We start from the raw sequence: 23,956 nt of genomic DNA, 5'->3' as shown, positions 1-23,956 counted from the left end.
TTGAACTAGATTTAATAGTCAAGATATTGGGGGCTTAAATTTGAGAATTTCATCCGCATCCTCAAACCATTATCAGTACAAAACTGAACTGATGCCATCAGATTAGATAGTACTTCGGATTATTCAACAACTGTAACTGGTTTCACATTCAGAGTAAATATAAGCTGCCATCCTCTTGATGTACCTTGTAAATATCACAGCAAACGCTCAACTCTTTCTCAGGGTCTAATTGCAATAGTCCATGTACCAATTGTAAAAATAGTTGCATGTGTACAATGATCAGTGGTGAGAGAGCAGTAAGATGTAAACATGGCTCATTACCTAGGCACAAACAAGTTCCCAACTCTTAGGCATGCAGTTTGAACTCACACTGGGATCAACAACTTCTTCCTCTATAATTTCTTGGCCAATGTACAAATGTCAAAGAGGACCTTACAATCCAGTTCACATTTTCTCAAGGTCTACCTTTTCATTTTCTGTCTTATTCAAGTAAACATGTTAACTATTATGAGCCCGCAAAGGAGGACAGAACTCAAAGGGAAAGTGCATTAATCGAAGTGTTTCTGAAGTAGCAATTTGAGAAGATAAAGATAGCGTGTAAGGTTTACATTGGCTTTTGGGCTTCATTAACTAAGCCATTCACCAAATGATAATCTGGTGTTCAAACTCAATTGTTAGTACAACCAAATCCAAACCCTGCTGTTCAATTTAATTGAGAAGCCAAATCCTAATCACCAAAGTGAGAATCATTGCCGCAACCTATGTGTTTGAACAGATCTAATTAACAATAATAATCAAAGTGCATTACTGAATGCTGAAATGAAGAACAATGGTTTCTTTTTCATATACCAACACCCAAGTGTACTGAAAACAGACATGGTGATACTACAGTTGAGTTTTGTCTCACTAAATATACATTTTGGTACTTAACTATCAGAATCTAATAAAGAAACAAACACATGCAGACACGAAGTGCCATTAAGTCAAAAATTCTACAATATAAAAAAAAATGGTAGCTCCCAGGACTGCCAGTTTGCAAGAGCCGTACATGCAGAATGAACATGGAACTCAAAAGTAAAAAGAAAAATTACCTGGTTTAGCATCAGGTCTCTATTCTTTCCGCATTGGAAAAGCAGAGGGCTGCGAAACTTCAAACTTGTTGCAGCATTGGTTACCCATGATTTTTCAAAATTCCCATTATTCTCAAAAGGCATGACTCATTATGTTCAAATATACCCATTGGGTGCATGTCTGGCATTTCAGTATGAAAATCGTATTTTATGTCCTTTTAAAGTTTCAGAAACGTATATTTCAAGCATAATCAGCAACTCTTACAAATCTAAATTTAAGCAAAACGTAGTTAATCTGGGAGATGAAACTTTCTAGAAGGTTGAAGACCATACAGACCAAGGTATTGGGCAATAAAGAGGATTAATCTTCCAAGGAGAGTTTATTTTCTTTTTTAAAATGTTTCACTGACAATCTTTTAAACTTTATGTTACTCAAGGACTTATAAGAATTAAATGAAAAAATAAGCAATTCTTTTATTTCAAAAACAGATTATGGGGTACTGAGTTACATTGTTTGAAGTTAGGTAAACCAGCCCCAAATAGTATCAGACAATCTGACATAAATTAAACACGAGACAAGTTTAGTTTTGCTAAAGTTGTGGATACTTTAAATGCATCTTCGCCAAATTATTCATTTTTATTGCAGATGCTGACCAGTTTTACTAAGGAGTCTGATTTTCAGTGTAATGTGGATATAGTCTGTTCAACTGCTTCCACACCAAAAATGTACCCCTAAATATATGGAAACATGTTTAATCTTTTATGAAGTGAAGCACTAATTTCTGCTCTTCAGTCATCATCCACTGTGGGCTTGATTGTCACTCCTCTTCTAATCTGTCCCCAACCTATTAAACTGCAAAGAAGGAAAACAAGTTCAAAATTAGTCTAACTTGCATTTTAAAAGAACTAGAATAAAAGTCACTATAGTTACAGTGCATAGCAAATGTCATTTAAGCATTTGATTGACGAATAAAGCCGTGAATGAGTAGGTAATGGCTACTGTTTACGTATAGACTTATGCTGGTACAGCCTATACTGGGTACTGAAAATATTTAAACAGGAAGCTCCCGACTTCATTCAGGTTTTGAAGCTCTCTAGGGTTCCATTCTGCCCAGGACAAACCTTTGGGACAGGGTGGGGAGAGGAGCTTTTAACAGTAAAAAAAAATTGCTGTGGTTATGACCTTTTTCTCTTTTTTTAATCTACCAAAAGCTTCTCCAGGAAAAAAGGGCTCCCTGGGAAACCTCATAAAAGGGCTGAAGTTGTCCATTAGTTTAAAATGTATATTTCCAATAACCCATAGCTGGCATAAATTTGCACAAGATTTCGCCCACTCAGTAAGGATTTACGACCCCTAATAGGTATAGAATGAATGTTAGTATGTTATTGCTTCTCTTCTCCCCCATCAATTCCAATTTCCCTTTTCCTTTCTGTCACCCCTTTTGTTAAAAATAAAAAATTTGGGGGAAAAAGGATTTAAGACCTATCAAAGTGGCCAGGAAAGAAACTGCCAATACTCAACTAAAAACCAACTATTTTTGGAGGATTTGGTGATTTTCTAACCACAGTCCTTCAGGTTATCTTGATTCCTGCTGAAATTGGAGGGGGGGCAGTGGGCAGATTCTTTCTCAACCTGTGCAAGGTATTAAATTCTTTTGTTCTATGCAAATAAATTTGCCCAGGAATGTAAAGTATAAGAGTCATTAGTTGCATTTAAGTTGGCAAAAATGAAAGGGGATGAGGGGACAAAAAAGCAAAAAATAAACAAATATATATATTTGAAGTGGCACTTTAAAGACTAATAAGATACATTTTAGGGTGAGTTTTCATGCATAAAAATCCACTTCTCCAGACACAATAAATACAAATAATGTCCTCCATATTTATACATATACCTGTGGCAGTGAGTCATAATCAGATAAGATGCAGATAATAGACAAAGTGACAATGCTCTATTAACACAGAAATGGAACTATCAAGCTGTTAATTACTTGAGTTTAAGCCAGACTGATAAACTATATGCCAGGTAAATACAGCTGTCACAGAAACGCTACAGACTTGTTTCTGGGACAAACTTTAGAGTCTGTCAAAGGAGATAGCTATTTTACACCTCACATATACAGAAAGCTGTTATTAATATGAGCAGCGCAATAAGAAGCCTTCATCTCTAATCAGGTCCTTAGTGATGCACTAGAACTTGTTTATGTAACCAGTTCCTTTATTTAATTTCTTTATTTTACAACATCGACTTCGAGATCTGTAACAGAATGTACTGGGAGGCTGAAGTGAAGTATCAGACGCTATGTTGCCATTCCTTGTATCAGATTGGTGCCCATCCCTACTTTTCAACTGACTGTCCTATTAGTTCTGTATAGAATGAAAAGGGGCGCTGTCACCAGATGATGGCATAAATCACATTAGAGGATGGACAAGTAAATAAACCTGATGTTGTAACTTACACTGTTGGGTCCTCTGATGGTGCTGCCAGTGTGAATACCAGGCCGAATTAGCATCTACATTTGTGACAGGATTTTGTTCCGTTTTAGTCTTCATATTGTTACATGTATGTGAGGAGATGAGGCTATCTGTAGGCACATACGGGTTGTCTACCCAAAGCCTGGGAGAGGGAAGTATTATTGTCCAGAATGGGTTGGAGATCACTAAAGGTATGTCTCGGTAACTGTAGGTGACTCCTAATAAAGTCCTGTCACACTCTCTATTGTCACTGTCTTGTAGCAGGTTGATTCCTGAGCATCAGTCTTGTTTGTCAATTTACTTTTTCACCATGATGAGCAGGCTGTGTAGTTTAAGGAAGGCCTGCTCTGATTTTGTGCACACTGCTCTGACTCCATAAGTTTTGAGTCTCTGTCCTGTGGTTCAGAGCCAGAAACAGAAACAAGACCATGTCAAAAACCTAGATGCCAGCTATGCCCCCATAATTACAATGGCAGCACCATCAGGCATCCCAATTAAGCTTCACAATGCAAATAGTTTTAAATTCTTCAGAATGTTACTTAAATTCTGAAGAATGCTATTAAATTGTGAGAGATGTAAAGATGAGTTTCTTTTAAAGACTCTTTCAAAAAACTGCAACTTTAGAAATGCAATTAAAATAAAGCACAAGGAGTAGCTGGGATACCAAAAGAGTTAATTTGAACTATGTAAACTCAATCTATCTCAATTTTAACAAAAAAATATTCCAGCAAATATGAGAGAACAATGGCCTGCTGTCGGAAAGATTCAATAGATATTCCCATCGCAAAGTAAGATTGCAGAGATCACAGGAACTGTCAGAACATTGAATTAATATCCTACACAATCAAAGTGATGCTCACAATTTAAAAGATTTTCACAATATATGGTGAGAGAAATGCCAGAAGTTCAAACCTGCATTCAGAAAAAGAGGCACCAGAGATTATGTTGCAAATACAGTACGTGTTAGCTACTGAAGCATACCAAAGAATTTCAGAAGAATATCTCTTTGTATTTTATAGTTTACAATAAAGCCTTTTAGATTACAGTAATGCTTTTACTGTGTAGATCAGGAAGGCTATGGATCATTCTAAAAGAGATGGATATTTGACTATCCCGATATGTAACCTGCACTCTTTACAGGCTACTTTTAGGACAGAATATGGAGAAACAGAACTGTTTCCCACTGGCAAAAGGTCCAGATGAGTGTATTCTACTTCTTGCCTCTTCAATTTATATGCCAAATATATTGTACAGATTAGACTGAGATCAAGTAGGAATTAAAATGGTGGAAACCTCAATAATTTAAGATCTGAAAATAACATTGCCAAAACATAGTAGTGATCTGAAATGATTATGGAGGAATATTAGAGATAGAAGTTTAAAAGCAAGAAATGACAAAGTCACAGCTATAGAAGATTTACATAAATGTGGTACCAATGATAAATCAAAATTTTTAATGATTTTCTATACCCTGGTTCAACCATTAACCAAAATGGAAACTGCAGCCGGGACATTAAATTGAGATTTGAGTTTTAGAAGGGCAGTCATGAAGGAACTAGAAAAGATCTTTAAGAGTAAAGATGCTGTTGGAGACCAAGGGCAATACCATTCAAACTATGCTATTACTGGTTACGTATGGCTGTGAAATTTGGTCCTAGATAATGAAGAAAACTGACAGGGAAAAAATCAATTCATTCAAAACGTGATGCTTGAAGAAAGCTTTACACATGCCACAGACTGCCAAATAAGATGGGTTCTGGATTAAATCAAGCCTGAAGTCTCACAAGAAGGTAAATGACAAAACTAGGTGCTGTACTTTGAACATACAATAAGATGACAAGACTTATTATAAAAGACAGCAATACCAGAAATGTAATAGAATGTAATAGAAAAAAATCTAATGTAAAATGGGCTGACTGAAGCCTTGGCCCTTCATCTGCAAGAGGTAAGCAGGGCTTTAATGACAGGACATTAATTGAGTATTAATTCAGCATGTCCCCAGAAATCATTTGATGGCATGTATCTCTTACACATTCAGTTTTTGTTGTATTAAGCCAATGTTTAACAAAATACACTTTAAGAACCCAGAATGCAAAGAGCCATCATTCAGAGACACTATATTGATATTTTAATTTTTCAAGCCAACTTACCGCCAGTGTTTTTCCACCCTTCGACTCAGGGCAATTTTTTCTCCTACTTCAGTGCACACAGGATTAGTTAGCACTATTTTACCCAGATCAGCCTTCACTGCACTGACCCGTCCCCCAGTTGACAATGATCCTATGTTCACCATTAGGACTTCATTTTTTGACAGTTTTTGCACCTAAAATAAATAACAAAGGATCTCAGAAGAGGATAGGAACGATACACAAGCACTCTTTTCAAAAGCCAAATACATGAATTCAATTTCCCTCACCATTTCACACTGAAAGCCTCAAACTAACCTTTGCTGCTTTTTTGTCTCCTTCAGTGCGGACACCTAATAGTCGCCTCAGCAAGAAGTAGGAAATTTCCAGCTCTGTGAATATCTCAGGTAGTGCTCCAACTGCACCTAGAACTTGCCCCACCATTCGATCAGCTCGGCACAAAGTTGGGTCGATCTTGGTACCAACACCTAACAACAGAATATTCTGAGTACAGTTGAAATAGGACACAAATTTTCATGTACCACATTAATTAATGTGATTAATTGGACAGCACTTAGTGCCTTAGGAACAACTGACATTCACTTGCCGACTTGAATTTTGAAAAGCTATATAACCTCAGATATTCCCAATATTTCTTATGCTTCCTCTTAACGTTAAGTTTGTTAACATTAAGTTCAAAATATCTGATCTTATTAGGTTTGAGTTTCTTCAGCCAGCTTCACTGCAATATTCTGGTTGGTGAAACTTAATAATATGCAGTATATATCATTAAAAATCTGTTGAATTCTAGGTTACTTGGAGAATATTCATATTGTCCCTTCTAGAGAGAAAGTGAATGCTGCTAGAAAAACAGCTGACATTTAAAACAGCACCCCTGACAAGAAACCAGACTCCTCAAAGCAAGACAAATAAAATTGCTGGGGTAATCATGTTCTCTCCCTTTAGTCAAGAGACAAAGCCAAAACAACATCCTTGCTACTTTATCAACAATCTTCATTCTCCTTAGCATACTTTATCTCATGCTTGTAGCATCTACACATACACGCTCTATAAATACCGTAACTTTGAATGGCCAGATTTTGATTATGTAATTGCATATGAATGTACATCTTTTGTAATCAGCTTTTCAAGAATCATCAAATGCTTTTTTTCCACCTACTCAAAACACACAAGCGCACTGCTGCATGAAGTTTAATATATTCAACATAATTCCTGTAGTCAGTCTAGAACTTGTATGTTCATACCCATGCTCTCATTTCTGTATGCTTCTAGACTTCTTAAACAGGTAGGGCATAAATGGCAAAACATACATACCAATAAGGCCTCCTGGTACAGCATACTGCAAATCATTATGTTCTGCAAACAGTGACACAATTTTGGAGAAGATTGGCTTGCACATAAGTTTTCCTTCGCCATCCTTTGAAACAATGCCAGGTCTCACCTCAAGTTCCTGGCCTACCTAGTAACATAAAACAGAAGAATAGGGGCATATATATAAAAAAAACATGATGTTCATTTCCAAGCAGTAAGTCACAGCGGGAAAAAATGAATGAAAGTAGTGCTTACAATTTGTAGTACAAAATTACAACACTTTAGTAACTCAGGGAAAAAAGTTTGAGATATAGCAGACAAAAATCTAACTCTATAACTGTGCTGTCCTCTGAAGATGCCGGCCACAGAGACTGGCGAAACATTAGGAAGAACAACCTTCAGAACACGGCCAAAGAGCCCGAAAAACCCACAACCACATTAGATCCCGGCCGTGAAAGCCTTCACGAATACATTAACTCTACAACTGTTTACCCTTCCCTTGGACTCATGTCAGTCATATATTTATGCGCTTTTACTCCCTTAACTAATAACATATTTGAATCCAGCAATGGAAAGGAAGACATTACCTTTAATACACCTTTTAGAATACTACCACCAGCCACACCTCCCTTCAGGTCATCAACTTCACATCCAGGCTTGTTGACATCAAAAGACCTAATAACTGAAAAGGAAACAATTCTTTAGTTCACATGCAGAATTCACAATGAAAATCACAGCATCAAACTTGCAACAATTCTCTTCCTGAATAACTGGGCTGTTCCCCAAAGTCTACTTGAAGTAATATCTAGGTCTACAGTATTTTCTTGCTGTCCAAACATCTACTACTGTACTAATTCAAGAGCCATAAGTACTCATCTAGTTAAGTATGTATTATAGAAATTTTCATCATTCATAGTGAAATGACTACTTCAAGAGGCCTTTACTACCTTTATAAAATTAGAAGAAACACTTCAAATGCTAATAAAGACATACTGGCTTATGTAGAAAAACAGCTGAAGCTGAGACAAATTTCAGTATGCTTTAAGTAAAGCAAGAATTTCTTTCAGAATTAAATATAGTCACTTTGATCCCTAACTCAATTAACTCACCTCAACCCTCTTTCTTTAGAATACTATACAGAATAGTGAGAATATTTTGAACCAAGGAGTACAACTTTTACAACCAAATATAGAATTAGAAATCATGGAATGGATCCAGCAAGATCTTGCACAAGCATTTTTACTAGTGCAAGGAAGTCACCCTGCTTGAAGTCCTCTGCCCCATCTCACCCTGTTCCAAGGGGTCCACAGATGTTAAGGAATGGGTGCCAGGGGAGGAACCCACGACTGTCTAAAGTGACATAGGCGGGGGCTGTGAAAGTCTCATCCTATGAGTTTAGCTTCAGAGAATCTTTTGAATTGTTCTTCATTAATAAGCTGTTCCAGGTGCACATCCAGGAAGACAACCAACATCCTGTTGAGTGGCAATTTGCTCCAAAGACTTACATAATTTCCCTTATGAAAGCATAAACTGTCAATAGTATTCTGGCCAATGGTTAATGACATACAGGTTTGGATCAAAAGATTCTCTTTGGGGAAGATTATGGGAGCCACAGCATCTAATTAAAAAAAAAAGTTACGCTACAGAGCCGAAAAACTTTACTTAAGTCTCCCCAGACTTTACCTGCTTCTCAACATTACTACTGCTTCAGGAACCTATATATACAGCATAATGCAAGCATGATTAATCACAGGCAAAGATTTAAAGGTATATATCTATGTGATAAACAGAGATTCACAACCATGGTTCTTATCAGGTCGATCATCCATTTATGAAAGTATGCGTAGAAAAAACAGTAGCAGGATATAATGAGCTACACAATTATGAGAGTAAGCTGTTTCAGACTTCCCTTTGAACAACCACCTTCAAGTCATACAGCAAGATTAAAAAATCTGAAGGGAGTCACACAAAGCGTCTGTGGCACTCTACAGGTGAATGTCACGTACCCCACAAGTTACTGTACATTTGGCCCCCTGCCAGATTTCATCCCAGCCTCCTAATCACAATTGAACTGCCATTAGAAGACACATCTCCCCGCAATAAGGAAACACACACAGTGTAGTCTGTTTTCAAGGGGAACTGAGCTCCCCTCAGTGCCATTGTGCACGAGGACAAGGCGTGTGCTTCCTTTCAATGTAGCTCTTTCAAAGAAATGCTTTTTACTGCTATGCCATTCAATCATGGCAGCAAATTCAGCTGGGCAGCAGTCACACCACACCAGTTTCCACATGGGTCTTAGTGTCACACTTTACTCATGCTACATACAATTACAAAAGCAACATCAGAGTGTTAGGAAACACACCTGATAAAATCTGTTATATAAACACTATTTTTAATGTCTACCATCTAAATATATGTCACATTAATCTAACCATGAAGACAATTGCATTTTGAAGTAATAAGTATTCTGAGCAAAATCCTTGGTGAACCAAATTAGGTGAATTCAGACTAAAATTCACCTACGTGAAACACATTCCTGTAGGTGAGCTACTGACTGTAGACACAAGAATGCTACTTTCAGAATGGAATTCTAAATACACGCTTAATTGTACTGTTAAAGGAGATGCAGTTCTGTACACACAAACTAGACTTACCAATAAGCCTTGGTTCTGAGGTAAAGTCTCTTAAGGGCACTGGAATTTTTTTTACTATGTATTCACAAACAACTTCAATGTTGTATTTCAGCTGTGCTGAAATTGGAATAATTGGAGCTCCTTCTGCAACTGTACCTATTTAAAAATATAATTACATATTTCAAAACCATTAGTGGATGCAACACACTAAAAAGCAGTTATAGCATGAACATTTCCATTTTTTCCCATGAATTACAAAATTATGCAGGGAACTTGCATTTCTCCAACTTTCAGAACAGGAAAAAACCCCAGTTCTTCAGTATTTATGAAACATTTGTTTGTAAACTCACCTTGCACAAATGCTAAGATTTGCTCATACTGCTCTTTTGCTTGGCTCTCTTTCACCAAATCGATCTTATTCTGCAGAATTAGAATGTGTTTCAATTTCATAATTTCTATAGCAGCTAAATGTTCTGAGGTCTGTGGCTGAGGACATGACTCATTACCAGCTGGAAAGACAGGGGAAAAATGATTTACAACAAAGCACTTGAATTTGATCTACGTTACTTAATGTTAAAACCAAGACACTGAATACTAGTCCCTGCTATTCTTAGTTACCGGAGTTAGACGATATCCTAACTACTGCAGACCTGCTGAATCAATTGGTGAACAAAGATGGAAAAATTTGTTTTTTTAAAAAAAATTGTAACTCCCAGCATATACAGTGACTTGCAATTCCCAGTTAGCATTCTGGCTGGGATATTTTGGTAGCTATAATCTAAATCCCCCCCCCCCGACATCCCTCATAAATAAGAATACTCTGAACATTTGGTTTTGAAACCTTATTGATGAGCATCTCTTAACAACAACTAAAGAGTTACCAAATATAATCAATAAACCTTGTTTACCAGGACGTGTGAATAGAAATGCAATATATTCGCAAAGGCTTTCACGGCCGGGATCTAATGGTTGTTCTGGGTTTTTTGGGCTCTTTGGCCGTGTTCTGGAGGTGGTTTTTCCTGACGTTTCGCCACTCTCTGTGGCCGGCATCTTCAGAGGCACGTCAGGAAAAACCACCTTCAGAACACGGCCAAGGAGCCCGAAAAACCCAGAACGACCATTAGAAATGCAATACTTGTTCAGATGCTTGCAGCTCAGATTTGAGTTGCACAGTATTATAAACTGAAATATTTGTTTATTGAAGCAATTATATCACCAGCATACACTGATGTTTTCTGGCTCTACTGTTACACTGTGCTGACCAATACTGTTTCAGATACAGAAAATTAAAGTGGACATTACACTATACATATAAGGAACAGTAAATGAATGATTTCTTCTTAAGGAAATAGCAGGCATGGAGACTTATTTGGCTTGGGACTATGACAGGGTCCAAAGGCAGGCTTTCATCATTATCACCATTGCAGTCTCATTCTGGAATCCCAGCTGTGTGAAGAGACACCTACTATTTGAATTCAATGAAAATGTTCCCATGCACCTCAAACAGAAATTCTCCATCTAGCATAAAGAACAGATATGGGGCCAGGGGAGGCAATCCAAAGGAGCACAGGAAGCAAATGGATACCAACTCATTCAGAATGTGTTTTGGATCTGGCTCCCTGTATCTATTCCTTTAAGAAGGGCCCATCACACAATTACTAACAGTGCAAATAGCACAATATTTAGTTTGGCCATGATTTTGCACTGTTGCAAAGATTTCATGACATAAAACTCAGGATGGCAGCCCTTAACAATAACTTTGTGGTAAAAGCATCGTACAAGCTTCCTGATGAAAAAAGATATACGTATATAAGTATTCACTTTTTCTGTGTCAATATAATTTTGCACAACCACAAATGACTCTTTTAAAATGTTAGTTTTCCAGAAGAACTCAATATTATACATTTAACAGAGAGAGCCAGATCCATTAACTGTGAAAAACCCAGCCATCTATGAAATTCCAAACAATACACCAAAAGTCAAATTTCCACAATGAGAGAGCATGTTAATTCCTCACAATAATCACCTATTAGCAGCAGAGCTGCATCCATAACAGCTGCTCCATTCAGCATGGTAGCCATCAAGATGTCATGGCCAGGACAGTCCACAAAGGAGACATGCCTGTCATGCAAGAAAAAACATTACATTAATTAGTAGGTATGACGAATTAAGAACATGTAATAACTATTCATGAAAGCAAGTGCACAAAACAAGTGTTGTCTCCTCGACATCATTTTAGGATCAGCTTTTTGAAGAAATCCCATAATTCTAACTGGCTCAGTTTTTAAACCAGCGCAATATTGTTGTTATTTAGTTGTTTAGTCGTGTCGGACTCTTCGTGACCCCATGGACCAGAGCACGCCAGGCCGTCCTGTCTTCCACTGCCTCCCGGAGCTGGGCCAAATTCATGTTGGTCGCTTCAATGACACTGTCCAACCATCTCATCCTCTGTCGTCCCCTTCTCCTCTTGCCTTCACACTTTCATAACATCAGGGTATTTTCCAGGGAGTCTTCTCTTCTCATGAGATGGCCAAAGTATTGGAGCCTCAGCTTCAGGATCTGTCCTTCCAGTCAGCACTCAGGGTTGATTTCCTTTAGAATGGATAGGTTTGTTCTCCTTGCAGTCCAGGGGACTCTCAAGAGTCTCCTCCAGCACCACAATTCAAAAGCATCAATTCTTCGGTGGTCAGCCTTCTTTATGGTCCAGCTCTCACTTCCGTACATCACTACACGAAAAACCATAGCTTTGACTATGTGGACTCTTGTTGGCAAGGTGATGTCTCTGCTTTTAAAGAAGCTGTCAAGGTTTGTCATCGCTTTCCTCCCAAGAAGAAGGTGTGTTTTAATTTCGGGCTGCTGTCACCATCTGCAGTGATCATGGAGCCCACGAAAGTGAAATCTGTCACTACCTCCATATCTTCCCCTTCCATTTGCCAGGACGTGATGGGACCAGTGGCCATGATCTTGGTTTTTTTGATGTTGAGCTTCAGACCATTTTTTGAGCTCTCCTCTTTCACCCTCATTACAAGGTTCCTTAATTCCTCCTCACTTTCTGCCATCAGAGTGGTATCATCTGCATATCTGAGGTTGTTGATATTTCTTCCGGCAATCTTAATTCCGATTTGGGATTCCTCCACTCTGGCCTTTCGCATGATGTATTCTGCATATAAGTTAAATAAGCAGGGAGACAATATACAGCCTTGTCATACTCCTTTCCCAATTTTGAACCAATCAGTGTTTCCGTATCCAGTGCTAACTGTTGCTTCCTGTCCCACGTATAGGTTTCTCAGGAGATAGATAAGGTGGTCAGGCACTCCCATTTCTTTAAGGATTTGCCATAGTTTGTTGTGGTCGACACAGTCAAAGGCTTTTGCATAGTCAATGAAGCAGAAGTAGGTGTTCTTCTGGAACTCTCTGGCTTTCTCCATAATCCAGCGCATGTTAGCAATTTGGTCTCGAGTTCCTCTGCCCCTTCGAAATCCGGCTTGCACTTCTGGGAGTTCTCGGTTCACATACTGCTGAAGCCTACCATGGAGGATTTTGAGCATAACCTTGCTAGCGTGGGAAATGAGTGCAATTGTACGGTAGCTGGAGCATTCTTTGGCACTGCCCTATTTTGGGATTGGTATGTAGACTGATCTTTTCCAGTCCTCTGGCCACTGCTGAGTTTTCCAAACTTGCTGGCATATTGAATGTAGCAACTGAACAGCATCATCTTTTAAGATTTTAAATAGTTCGACTGGAATGCCATCACCTCCACTGGCCTTGTTGTTAGCCAGGCTTTCTAAGGCGCACTTGACTTCACTCTCCAGGATGTCTGGCTCAAGGTCAGCAACCACACTATCTGGGTTATCCGGGATATCCAAATCTTTATGATATAGTTCATCTGTGTATTCCTGTCACCTCTTCTTGATGCCTTCTGCTTCTGTGAGGTCTCTCCCATTTTTGTCCTTTATCATGTCCATCTCTGCACAAAATGTTCCTTTAATATCTCCAATTTTCCTGAACAGATCTCTGGTTTTTCCTTTTCTATTATTTCCCTGTACTTCTTTGCACTGTTCATTTAAGAAGGCCCTCTTGTCTCTCCTTGCTATTCTTTGGAAGTCTGCATTCAATTTTCTGTAACTTTCCCTATTTCCCCTGCATTTTGTTTCCCTTCTCTTCTTTGCTATTTGTAAGGCCTCGTTGGACAGCCACTTTGCTTTCTTGCATTTCCTTTTCTTTGGGATGGTTTTTGTTGCTGCCTCCTGTACAATGTTACGAGCCTCTATCCAAAGTTCTTCAGGCACTTTGTAATACATTCCTCTTACTTTCCCAATTCCGCAACTTTATGTTTACTCAAAAGTGAGCCTCTATGTGTTCAAATGGACTTACTGCTTAAAAATGTGTTAAGACAGCAGTCTTGATCAACTAAAACATGGAGATTACTTGACTTACTCTATTGGCAGCAAATCCTGCTTCCCAAAAGAGCTACTGCAAAAAGAGTCAGAAGGGCACACAGAACTCAGCTGTGAAAGTCTCTTTCCAGTTTCACTCCTTTGTTTAAGTCTAGCTTCAAGTACTCAAACTCTAGACTCAGTTACAGGTCAACCAGCATAGCTCTCCAGACTCTATCAGGAGTCATGGGAGGTTAACATATATAAAGTGGCTACTTTCTTCTCACCACTCATTGGAGCAGTGTTAGCAGATTCAGCCCTTGGCAGATCATCTCTTTCCTAGGAAGAACCTGGCTTTTGCATTGCCTCCAAAGATGCTATGGCAGTGTGTGCAACAAATCTGTAAGAGTAGGAGAAAGCTCTGACATTACAGCTCCACTTTAGCAAAGTACTGCTTTACTATAGACAAGTCTGATAATACAGCCTTGCTCTGTACGTCATGGGAATTACAAGGAGCAAACATGAGGTATTTCTTTAGCCTCTCCTACCTACTAGAACACCCTCTATGATCTAGAAGAGGGCTGGACAACTATGTCCTTTGGGATGTTTTAGGCCTTCAAATAACTCCCAATCACATTAGTGAGCATACTCAACAGTGAAGGATTATGGGAGATAAAGACCAAAAACATCTGGAGGGCTACAGTTACCCAGGTCTACTCTACAATTTAGAGGGACTTGTCAGTTTCAGACTAGCAAAACCCAATTTCTTGCTATCTTATATAGCTTTTATTTAAGATACAACTCTCATCTTCAGAGTGCTGTGACAATTATTTTTGTTCTGGCCTCAAGGCCAAAACTGGCTGCAGACTCAATGCCAACAACTGCATCTAAACTTTAAGAATTTTAACTACAATTTTTATTTAATTTATTTAAAAAAACTGTAGAAAACAATGTATTATTCATGTTGAACTTGTCACCTGACTAGTTTAAAATTCCCCTTGGTCCCAGAAATATCTGTAGGGAATTCATCAGGAGTACTACTCCCACAGGATCGGTAACACTCTGGTCGAGAACAGCTTGGATCATCAAGTTTGTAGATCTGCAGAGAGAAGTCAAATGAAAGTTTAATTGGCTCTGGAATTTGCTTTAGCGGCAAAAGGATAACTCAAATCAAATTACAGAGTTTGCTAACTGTATGGTGATAACAAACCTTAGCATTGGCGTATCCCAGCTTGATTGTGATATTTCGTTCCAGTTCATTTTTAAATCTGACAGTATGAACTCCAGAAATAGCTTTTACTACTGTTGATTTCCCATGAGCTACATGGCCAATTGTACCTAGATTTTAAAAACAAACATTTCTAAATTTCATAGAAATGTTCTACAGAGTAACAATCACATAAATTCTATCATACTTTGATGTCACCTTTGGCATCCTTACACCCGAGCCCTTGAACCAAGAGATACCTGTAGTTATACAAAACTGAACTGTTTGTAGCACACCACAGAATTAACATGTCACTGACATTCTAATGTCAGACTGTACCTTCTATGTGTTAAGTCTGGCTTTGCTTCTCCACGTTAACTAAGATACTAACTAATTTAAACCAGGAAAACACTAGACTGGCTACAAGTGAACGGAAACACATTCAATAGGGAGAAAAAATCTTGGCAGTGCAACATCTCTGTGTCCCGATCAAATTCTAGCTATGGCAATATCCACAAAAACTAAGTATCTTACAATGAAGAATCACCTTTGACCTATGAGTGAATGGAAGTTAAAGCACAAGATTGAAAAGGCAATACAGCATGCCTTTATACACTCATCCACTACATTTAAAACTAGTTTTCAAATGTCTATACTAGAATCTGAAACCATTCTAAAGATATTAGTGACCATGGTTTTTAATTGTAGCAGACTCCCCCGCCCCTCCATGGATCTACTTTTCTAGTTCTAATCAGATGAAGCTGACTGCTTCTGTAGAACAAATGTTTTCACCTGAAACACCCATGGATACATTACAGTAAAAACCATTTATTTTAGGCCCATACTATAATAGTACATCTCAAGCCAATGTATGTAGGTTAATCACTTTTATACCTCCAGAAATATGCTGAATGAAATCCCATACTGTACCAGTTAGAAAGAAAATGCAGAAATTGTTGATAGAATGATTAAAGTTAGATAACGTTCAGGTAATCTCCTTTATATTTCATTACAGAGCTCGCTGGCCACCTTATGCTATTTCTCAATTATAATAATGCTATTTTTCAATTATAATAAAGTGTAAAATTCCAAAATGACTTTTCAATGTGCATTTCTCAATCATCAATATCATAGTCTAAGCAGCAAACTATCTTTGAAAGTGACAAAACTCCCTAAAGCATTTCAAAATATGGTATGGCCCTGCTCTGGCTCTGGAACATGCCTAAAATAAAGACTGTCTGTCTCCCTGACTAACAAGGCAAGTATAGTCAATAAAGACTGTCAAAAGAATGACTTTATTTTAGGGACGTCCAAGAGCTGAAGCAAGAGGAAAGGATGGCCAGATCTGTATATGAAATATAGTCTAGGAAGCAAAAACTACTTCGTATAATGCAGACAAACTATAGACATTACCATGTCCAAATAAAAAGTAAGAACCATTTTGGGATGGTTAGGATGACAATAGATAAAGTTCACCTAGTGGGACTGCTATGTCACTCATGAAAGAAATCAGCCATTTGCACAATATGAATGTTAAAAGAAGAAAATTACGATTTGCAAATTGAAATGAAATCAGAGAAATTAAAATAAATGGAGCAAAATCAAACTATGAAGAGAGACTAAAACAAGGTTAATATTCTGATATGACCCAAGTAACAAACCATAATTAGAATACAAGGAATGCTACGTGTATGTATATGCTCTTCAAACCAACAGGGTTTAAACACACCAAATTCTGGGTCAGGACTTTAAAAGTGGGAGACTACAGATTATCATAGGCCTAAGCTCCTCAATTCACACTAAAGCCACAGGTCCAAGTATCCTGCAACTAATATATTTCAGCTTCTTCCAATTGAACTTGTTGTAACTTACCTATATTAATTGTTGCTTGCCTGCTGATGACTTCTGGTGACAGAGGTGTCAACTTAGTAACATCCTGTGGAGAAGAAATCCTCAGTGATTACACAAATAAAAAAATATGTTGCATCTCTTTGCTTAAAGAGCTACATTTTTAAAAACAGTATTAGCTTTTCCCCTTCCAGAATACAAGAGAAAATTAAAGTTCATTCGGTTAAACCTGTATTTAACCCTTTCCTCTATAAAGCACTATCTTATGACACAAGCACAAAGTAAGCAATTTTGCAGAACACCCATAATTGGATGCAATTCGCATCTCCATTCTCAAGTAATAAATGTATCTACACTGCAGCACAGAAGCAACCAAAAAAGCTGGATACTGATTCTGTTTTCTTTACATGTTACTGACAGTGAATTTTTAATGACATGATTGGTTGTATAATACTTAAGAATTTACTTACTATTTTTGTTTGTTTCACAAAGTATCTTATTACTTCCACAAAACATGAAGTATTTCACAGGTTGTTTCATAAAGAACCTTACTACTTCTACAGCTTGTTCAAAACATGAAACACTTCACAGGATTCCTCCTATTGCCCTGGCATGGACCTTGGAAAAAATATTCCTATTCAATAGACAAGAAACTGACAACATGCTTACCTATCCGACACTATTTAATAACACCATTTAATTTAATTATCCACAGATCATAACGAGAGCAGCAAGGTAACCACTGGCATATATATAATATACTGCCAAATCCACAATGTAGTCAAGCAGCACAACACTTTGCCTGGTCTTAAGCTACTGTATTTTTGATCAAACTTCAGACACCTTGAAGCACAGAAAGATAATACTGTATCAAAACTGGAACCTGGGATGAAAGGCACAGTCCATACTACTTGTGAAACTGTGCCATCTCCAAGTCTGCCATCTTGCTTCTCCAAAGATAAAACCAGACTCTGAATATTAGGCACACATGTCCAGAGAGTGGCAAGACCTCTTCCTATATAGCTGAGGAGTAAATCTTCTTTCCCTCCCCTCAGTGATTTGTCACCCTCTCCTTTTAATTGCGCTGTAGTCGGTGACGAGAAGAGGGGGGGGGGGAAAGGAAACGCACGGCGTGAGCTCAAACAGGCGATATCGGTGTGGGGCGAGGCCACAGCGATTGCTCCCGTTTGACCGCACAAAACTTCTAAAAATCTAATTTTAACTCCCTCGGCTATCAGTCTAGAATCTGCACTCAGACAGCAAGAAGGGAGAAGCTGCTCGCGGGAAAGCAGAAAACTGGGGGCGGGGGGGGGAGAGAGAAGAAGACAGCCTGCGTACATGCAACAGATACCTCAAGAGTCGATACTATGAGTCCACCGAAGAGCGTCTGGCACCTACCTTATTAAAACGCATTACCCTCCCGCCCTAACTCGACCCAGTCATCATCTTTCTCCCGCTTCCGATCCCGATCCCACAGCGCCTCGCCCTCCTGGCGGGGGACAAGCCGCCCCCACCCTCTTGGGACGCTATATCGCTCTTCAAACACCCAGACGACACTCTTCGCCTCCACCCCCACCCGTTCTCTACGGAATCCGATCCAGCACCATATTCTCACCAAAGTACTGAGGTCTTGCCGGGAAAGATGCGGCTGCCCCAGCGTCACTCCCGCTTCATCACCCGCCATCTTGCCTAAAAGGAAGTTAGTTGCCCACAGAGGCTGCCTGACCCCTCACAACTCCGGACACCGGTTCCGCCGACGCCGACTCCAGTCCGAGGCAGCGTCGAAAACCGTCAAAGAGAAAAGGAGTTCGTGCCATCCCCTCTTTTCAGAGCAGGAGGCAGCGTGAGGAGAGGCTTGCGTTGACTCAGGCAATACCTTAGGCAACCACGAAAGGACCCCGGGCCTGGATGATGCAACCGGCACTTGTGAGGAAAGGCGTGACTCTGCTATAAGCGAACGTGCGTCCCAAAGCATGGAAGGTGGGTGGGGTTCATCGCGAGCTGTTGAGTCAAGGGGAGGAGCTGCTCCTTGGGGGCGGTGCTATTTGGGGCGGTGCCTCTCAACGGGTAGGAAGTCGTGATAGGTGTTCGCCGTTCTGTTGTAGTGACGTTGAAAAATGGACGTCTAGAGCTGGTGGTTGATGATACTGTATTGGGAGAACGCTTTTAACGTTTTGGAGAGGATGTTAATGGGTTCCTGTTTTGTATAAATTATTACCTGCATACAGGACGAAACAGGAGTAGGCTTTGGTCAGTCTTTTGTGTTTATGTTATTAACTTCTGGTACTTGCTCACCTGCTTTTTGGTAGAACAAAACGTGTAAGAGATTCACATGAAAATACATACGTGATGTCAAATTAACACTTATTTTATAAGAATGGCCTTTGCACCAGTTGAAGGATGTAAAGCAGTTTCCAGAGAGTTCTGACCCTCACTTTCCCTATTAGCTACAGAAGAGGCTGCATGGTAGTACCAGCAGTAAACGAGGTGGTCTTTCCTAGCATCCACAGTTGTGTTGTGGTGGAGTGTAATCTTAAAAGACAGTTTCATGAACAGAAGTGTTAATCTGTCCTGGTTCTCTTGTATTCAGCTGCCAGAGTGTTTGTGAAAAACGCTCCCTTTTCATATAAAGTACCAAGATTATTTCTACCCCCCCCCCAAAGTCATGGCTGTAGGTGGCCACCGCTAAAGAGGCTGGGAAAACTACCACCAGGAATTGGGCTTTCTCGGTGGTGGCTGCGGTGCTATGGAATGTGTTGCCCACTGACATCAGCCAGGCCTTCTGGCCTTTAGGAAACGTGTAAAATCTGTTTCAGAAACCTCTTACCTCTTTGATAAGAGGATCCCTGTGGATCCATGAATTGGATGTTGATTTGGACTCGTCGTTGTCTCTGGATTTATTTTGTTGGGTTGTTTTGTGATTTGTTTGGAGCTCAATATGTCTTTGTGGATTGGGGATGGCTAATTGTGTTTTTGTTGCTGTTAGCTGCGTGGAGTAGTGCCTGGTCACTAGATGAGCAGGCTTGAAATGTAATTAAATACCCTGTTTCCCTGAAAATAATACCTAACCTGAAAATGATTTTTCAGGATGCTCGTAATATAAGCCCTACCCCAAAAATAAGCCTAGTTAAGTGAAACCCTGCCCTCCACCATTGTGCAGCAACCAGAAGATGACAGGACTGTATCTGAAAAAAAATGTAGATTGTTGTACATGAAAAAAATAAAACTTTCCCTGAAAATAAGCCGTAATGCATTTTTGGAGCAAAAATTAATATAAGACCCTGTCTTATTTTCGGGGAAACATGATAAATATATAAATAAATTTTCCCCTAGGTTTTCTCTTGCCAGGATTCTCCTTGTTCTTTAAATTTGCACAAGAAGCCAAATGATTATATTAGCTCTAAGTCATGCACCATGTTATTTGAATTACATGCTTTTTGTCTGGGGTTACATGTATGTGCTGGGAGTATTTTGCCATGTCTTTATACATGAAAATCATAGTGGATTTTTCCTCCACCATCTCAGTAGGAAAGATTTTTCTTTCACCAGCTCTGTCATTGGTATAGCCATCTGTTATCATACATTTGATGTTTGATGTGCTACAGTATTTGGAATAAATCTGATCCTCTTGTGCTTTCTACAACCTACTTATTGTCTCTGCCAAACTTTCTTTGCTCCTCTGATTTGGCTTTGCCATCAGAATACACCCATGTAGTAATGCCCTGAGTTGTGCAGCTGGTTTATCTTTTACAGTGGTAGCATGGCTAATGTTCTGGTGGAATATGTGAATCACTGGAGCATTAAACAGAGACTTCAAAATTTCCGTACTAAACAAATAAACAAAAAGTAAACTCTAAAATTAAGCAACTGAGCTGAAGCTCATGTATATTAAAAAGAATATACTCCTGTTTATGTGCTTTTCAGCCTTATTTATTTTGATTTGCCAAGAAATCACCAGGTAGGGGTAGTATAGTTTCACTGCCCAGGAACTCACTACGGGCCACACCTAATTACCAGAGATTCTTTAAATTTGGCAATACAGTGACAGAAGTTTTAAAAGAATAACTTTCTGTTTAAAGTGTGTGTGTGTGTGTGTGTCTTGCTGTAAAGCAAAATCATGTATACAGGAGGCATCTGAGAACATTCTTTTAGACAAAGTTTTCTTCCTATACTACCTGTGCTCCTTATTTTTAAGCAAAAATTCACCTCACTTGAGTAAAAGGTCTTGCCACCTCCAAATGGTGAGCACTACCTCCCAGTATAACTCTGTAGGTATTATATTCTATTTGCCTTTTTTCCCAAGCTTCCGCTACTTTGTTGATGCAAAGAATTTCAGTGATAAAGAAGTGCAGTTTGCAAACACTACATAGTTTTAAAAAATTAATTAATCTAGAGAAATTGTTACCATTCAATTCTGAGCTTGCTCCAGAAGGTACAGTAAAATTCATACTTTGCTTATTACATTAGGGATTCACAATGAAAGAGTGGACGAGTAGTCCAGATAGGCGGGGTATAAATCAAATAAATAAATAAAAATAAATAAATATGTGGCCTTCTGAATATTGTTGAACTATAGATCCCATCACCATTTGGCGACTGGTACTGATTTATAAAGAAGCTTGATCTGAATCCCATCTTCAAAGAAAAAGAGAGGTACTATTATAGTTATCAATAATAGTTTGTTCTCTCCAAATAACAGTTCCCAGCATTCTTAGGAAGCCTCGACAGTTAAATGGATATATTGGGTATATTACTGGCACAATGAAAAAGAATGCCAGAAATGTTGTGGGACCTTAAACATTAACTGCTATATGTTTGTTCCTTTTTAATACTTTTATACTGTACAGTACTTGTGTTTTTCTAAGCTTTAATATTGTCTTCTAATGATGAAATTGCCTCTTTACGATGATTGTTCTTAGCTTCAAATATTCTTTTAATTATGTAAACCACTGTTGTTTACTCATTATTTTCATCTTCAAATGTCTTTCAACCTAACCCGCCTTGGGTCCTTTTTAAAGAGAAAGGCAGGGTAAAAATATTGTAAATAAATACACTCGCATAAAAAATAATGCAGTCTTTAATGTACCAGAACGCTATCTCCTTTCCTCCTCTTTTCCTTCTTTTTTTTTGGGGTCTGATACACATGTACAGACTGGCAGTTCTTCTTCGACCGCTGTTAAGTAGTACAAGCGTGTAGTAAACATATAGCCCATCCCCCAAAAGAAACGTGTTACAGTATGTTGAATGGCACTTTCTGAAGTGCATGCTCAAGGAAGACATAAAATGCAGCGTCCCATCTCGTGAAGACACTGTAACTGTATAAAGGGGATAATTACTGGCGAACCCTTGGCCAGGCCTAGTGGAGGGAAGCCCGCCGGACATCCCTTGGAGGCAAAACTGGCGAGGCAGTCTCTTCGGGCGGGAGGTGCGAAGCTGACATAGAGCCGACGACGAGGCGGCTCCTGAACCGGGAACAGAAGTCGAAAGGCGGCTCGTTGGGCTGGGCGGCTTCCGTGAGGCAGCGGCAGCCACGGCGAATGGCGCGGCCGCTCCACGTGAAGTGGGAAGCGGGCGGCTTCGGCCCGAAAAGCCGCTTTGCCTCTCTCTGGAGGCTCGCCCTCCCGCCCGCTTCTCCTGTGCCTGTCCCTCTGCCTCCCTTACAGGCGGCGGCGGCGGCGGAAGTGACGGTCAGTGTGGGGGGGTGCTTTTCGTTGGGGGAAGATGGCGACTGAGGCTGTGCTAGGCAGTGAAGAAGGTAAACAACTGTGAGAGGGGACGGGGAAAGGCAGGGACTCCGGGAGGGGGGCGAAGCAGGGGCCGGCGAAAGCCGGTGCCTGGGCAGCGCCGCGGGAAGAGGCCTCAAGCCGCGTGAGCGTATGTAGTGTGCGAGAAGTGAGGAGGGAGCTCAGGCGCGACACCTCCATCACCATGTCCTCCTCCTCCTCTTCACTCCTCCTGTGAGACTCTCCTCCTTCTCTGTCTTTATGTTACCCAGAGATCCCCCCCTCTCCGCATGTTTAGCGCGAAGAGCCGTGTCTTCAGTGCTGCTGAGAGGTAGGTGAAGCTGGTGGGGAGGGGGGGTCGCTCTTACTCCGCCTTGTTTCCCCCGCTTTCTCTCTGTGCTCGCTGCTGCTGCTGCTGCTTCTAGTCCCATGTGGGTTATACTTCTCCCTTCTCCTTACCAGAGGTATCTTTTTCCTTTTGCACTTTCTTTTCCACTAGAGTTGGCCTAAAGTGGACACACCAACGAAGTCAGTTCATTCATCCTATTATTCTTTTGTTTTTAATTTATTCCTCCCCAGTTTTGAAGGGCAGTTGCTTTTTCGGATAAGAAAAGAGTGGGTGAAGCTCCAGAGAATGTAAAGCTGTTGTGGCTGTAGAATTGAAGATTGCATGGTAATGGGATCCTCGGTATCTTAAAAGAGTAGTATATGGGGGCAGTCTGATGTTCCTACTGCTAATTGGAAAGTTATTAGACCTCTCAGGGTGCCTGGCCTCTTGGCCTCCTAGGTGTGATGTATTTTTCTAAAGAGGGAAGCATATTGCAGTTTTGCATCTTTTAAGGTTTCTCACTCACTTTGATGAGTGAGGCAAGACATATGCCTTGGCCTTTTAGGTCTGTGAGCGTGTTAATGATCCTTCCAGGAGCATAACCTGAAGTCTTCTATACTTACAATGCACATGGGAAAGAGTGACTATGTTACAAACTTTGTTTACATGAAAATTCTCTGGTTTAATTTTTGCTAAATACTGTTCTGTAACGTGTCTGAAAGTTTCTGTCAGACAGAATTATGCCGTAGTGATTTCCCCCCATTGCCAGTTATTTGCTATGATGCTGTGAAATCATACCAACATTTAAGATTTGATGTATATAATTTTTATGAGATTT

At 39.6% G+C, this 23,956-nt stretch overlaps 2 protein-coding genes across 12 annotated transcripts in view; one reads left to right on the top strand and one right to left on the bottom strand.

The window, feature by feature from the left end:
- Positions 1-1,431: 1,431 nt before the first annotated feature.
- On the bottom strand, positions 1,432-19,078 carry EIF2S3 (eukaryotic translation initiation factor 2 subunit gamma). Its single transcript, XM_020789132.3, has 12 exons — positions 18,683-19,078; positions 17,092-17,155; positions 15,223-15,350; positions 14,990-15,111; positions 11,663-11,757; positions 9,987-10,145; positions 9,658-9,792; positions 7,591-7,685; positions 7,007-7,151; positions 5,990-6,159; positions 5,696-5,868; positions 1,432-1,923 (listed from the first exon to the last, which is right to left on the bottom strand). Exons 1-12 carry the CDS (start codon positions 18,749-18,751, stop codon positions 1,860-1,862), a joined length of 1,419 nt encoding a protein of 472 aa, XP_020644791.1. The 5' UTR covers positions 18,752-19,078; the 3' UTR covers positions 1,432-1,859.
- A 103-nt stretch (positions 19,079-19,181) lies between these two features.
- KLHL15 (kelch like family member 15) overlaps positions 19,182-23,956 on the top strand; it is a 49,712-nt gene continuing 44,937 nt past the window's right edge. For 5 of the 11 annotated variants that reach the window (XR_013543563.1, XR_013543562.1, XM_020789126.3 and 2 more), the window contains exons 1-2: positions 22,759-22,822; positions 23,063-23,121. The gene's annotated coding sequence lies outside the window, so the exon portion shown is untranslated. Of the gene's footprint in view, positions 19,318-22,748; positions 22,823-23,062; positions 23,122-23,956 lie in introns of those variants that run through there. The other 6 variants (XM_020789130.3, XM_072994284.2, XM_020789124.3 and 3 more) reach the window with 3 other exon arrangements.

This window comes from Pogona vitticeps, chromosome 3, assembly GCF_051106095.1.
Source record: "Pogona vitticeps strain Pit_001003342236 chromosome 3, PviZW2.1, whole genome shotgun sequence".
Classification (NCBI taxonomy): domain Eukaryota; kingdom Metazoa; phylum Chordata; class Lepidosauria; order Squamata; family Agamidae; genus Pogona; species Pogona vitticeps.
The sequence above is the reverse complement of the archived record's forward strand: the minus strand, read 5'-3'. Positions and strand labels throughout refer to the sequence as shown.

Coding starts and splice junctions, on each gene's coding strand:
- EIF2S3 (XM_020789132.3), bottom strand. CDS start 18,751: ATGGCGGGTGATGAAGCGGGAGTGACGCTGGGGCAGCCGCATCTTTCC. Junction 17,156..18,682: donor GGCAAGACCTCAGTACTTTG/GTGAGAATATGG, acceptor TCTTCTCCACAG/GATGTTACTAAGTTGACACC. Junction 15,351..17,091: donor GCAAGCAACAATTAATATAG/GTAAGTTACAAC, acceptor TTTAAAATCTAG/GTACAATTGGCCATGTAGCT.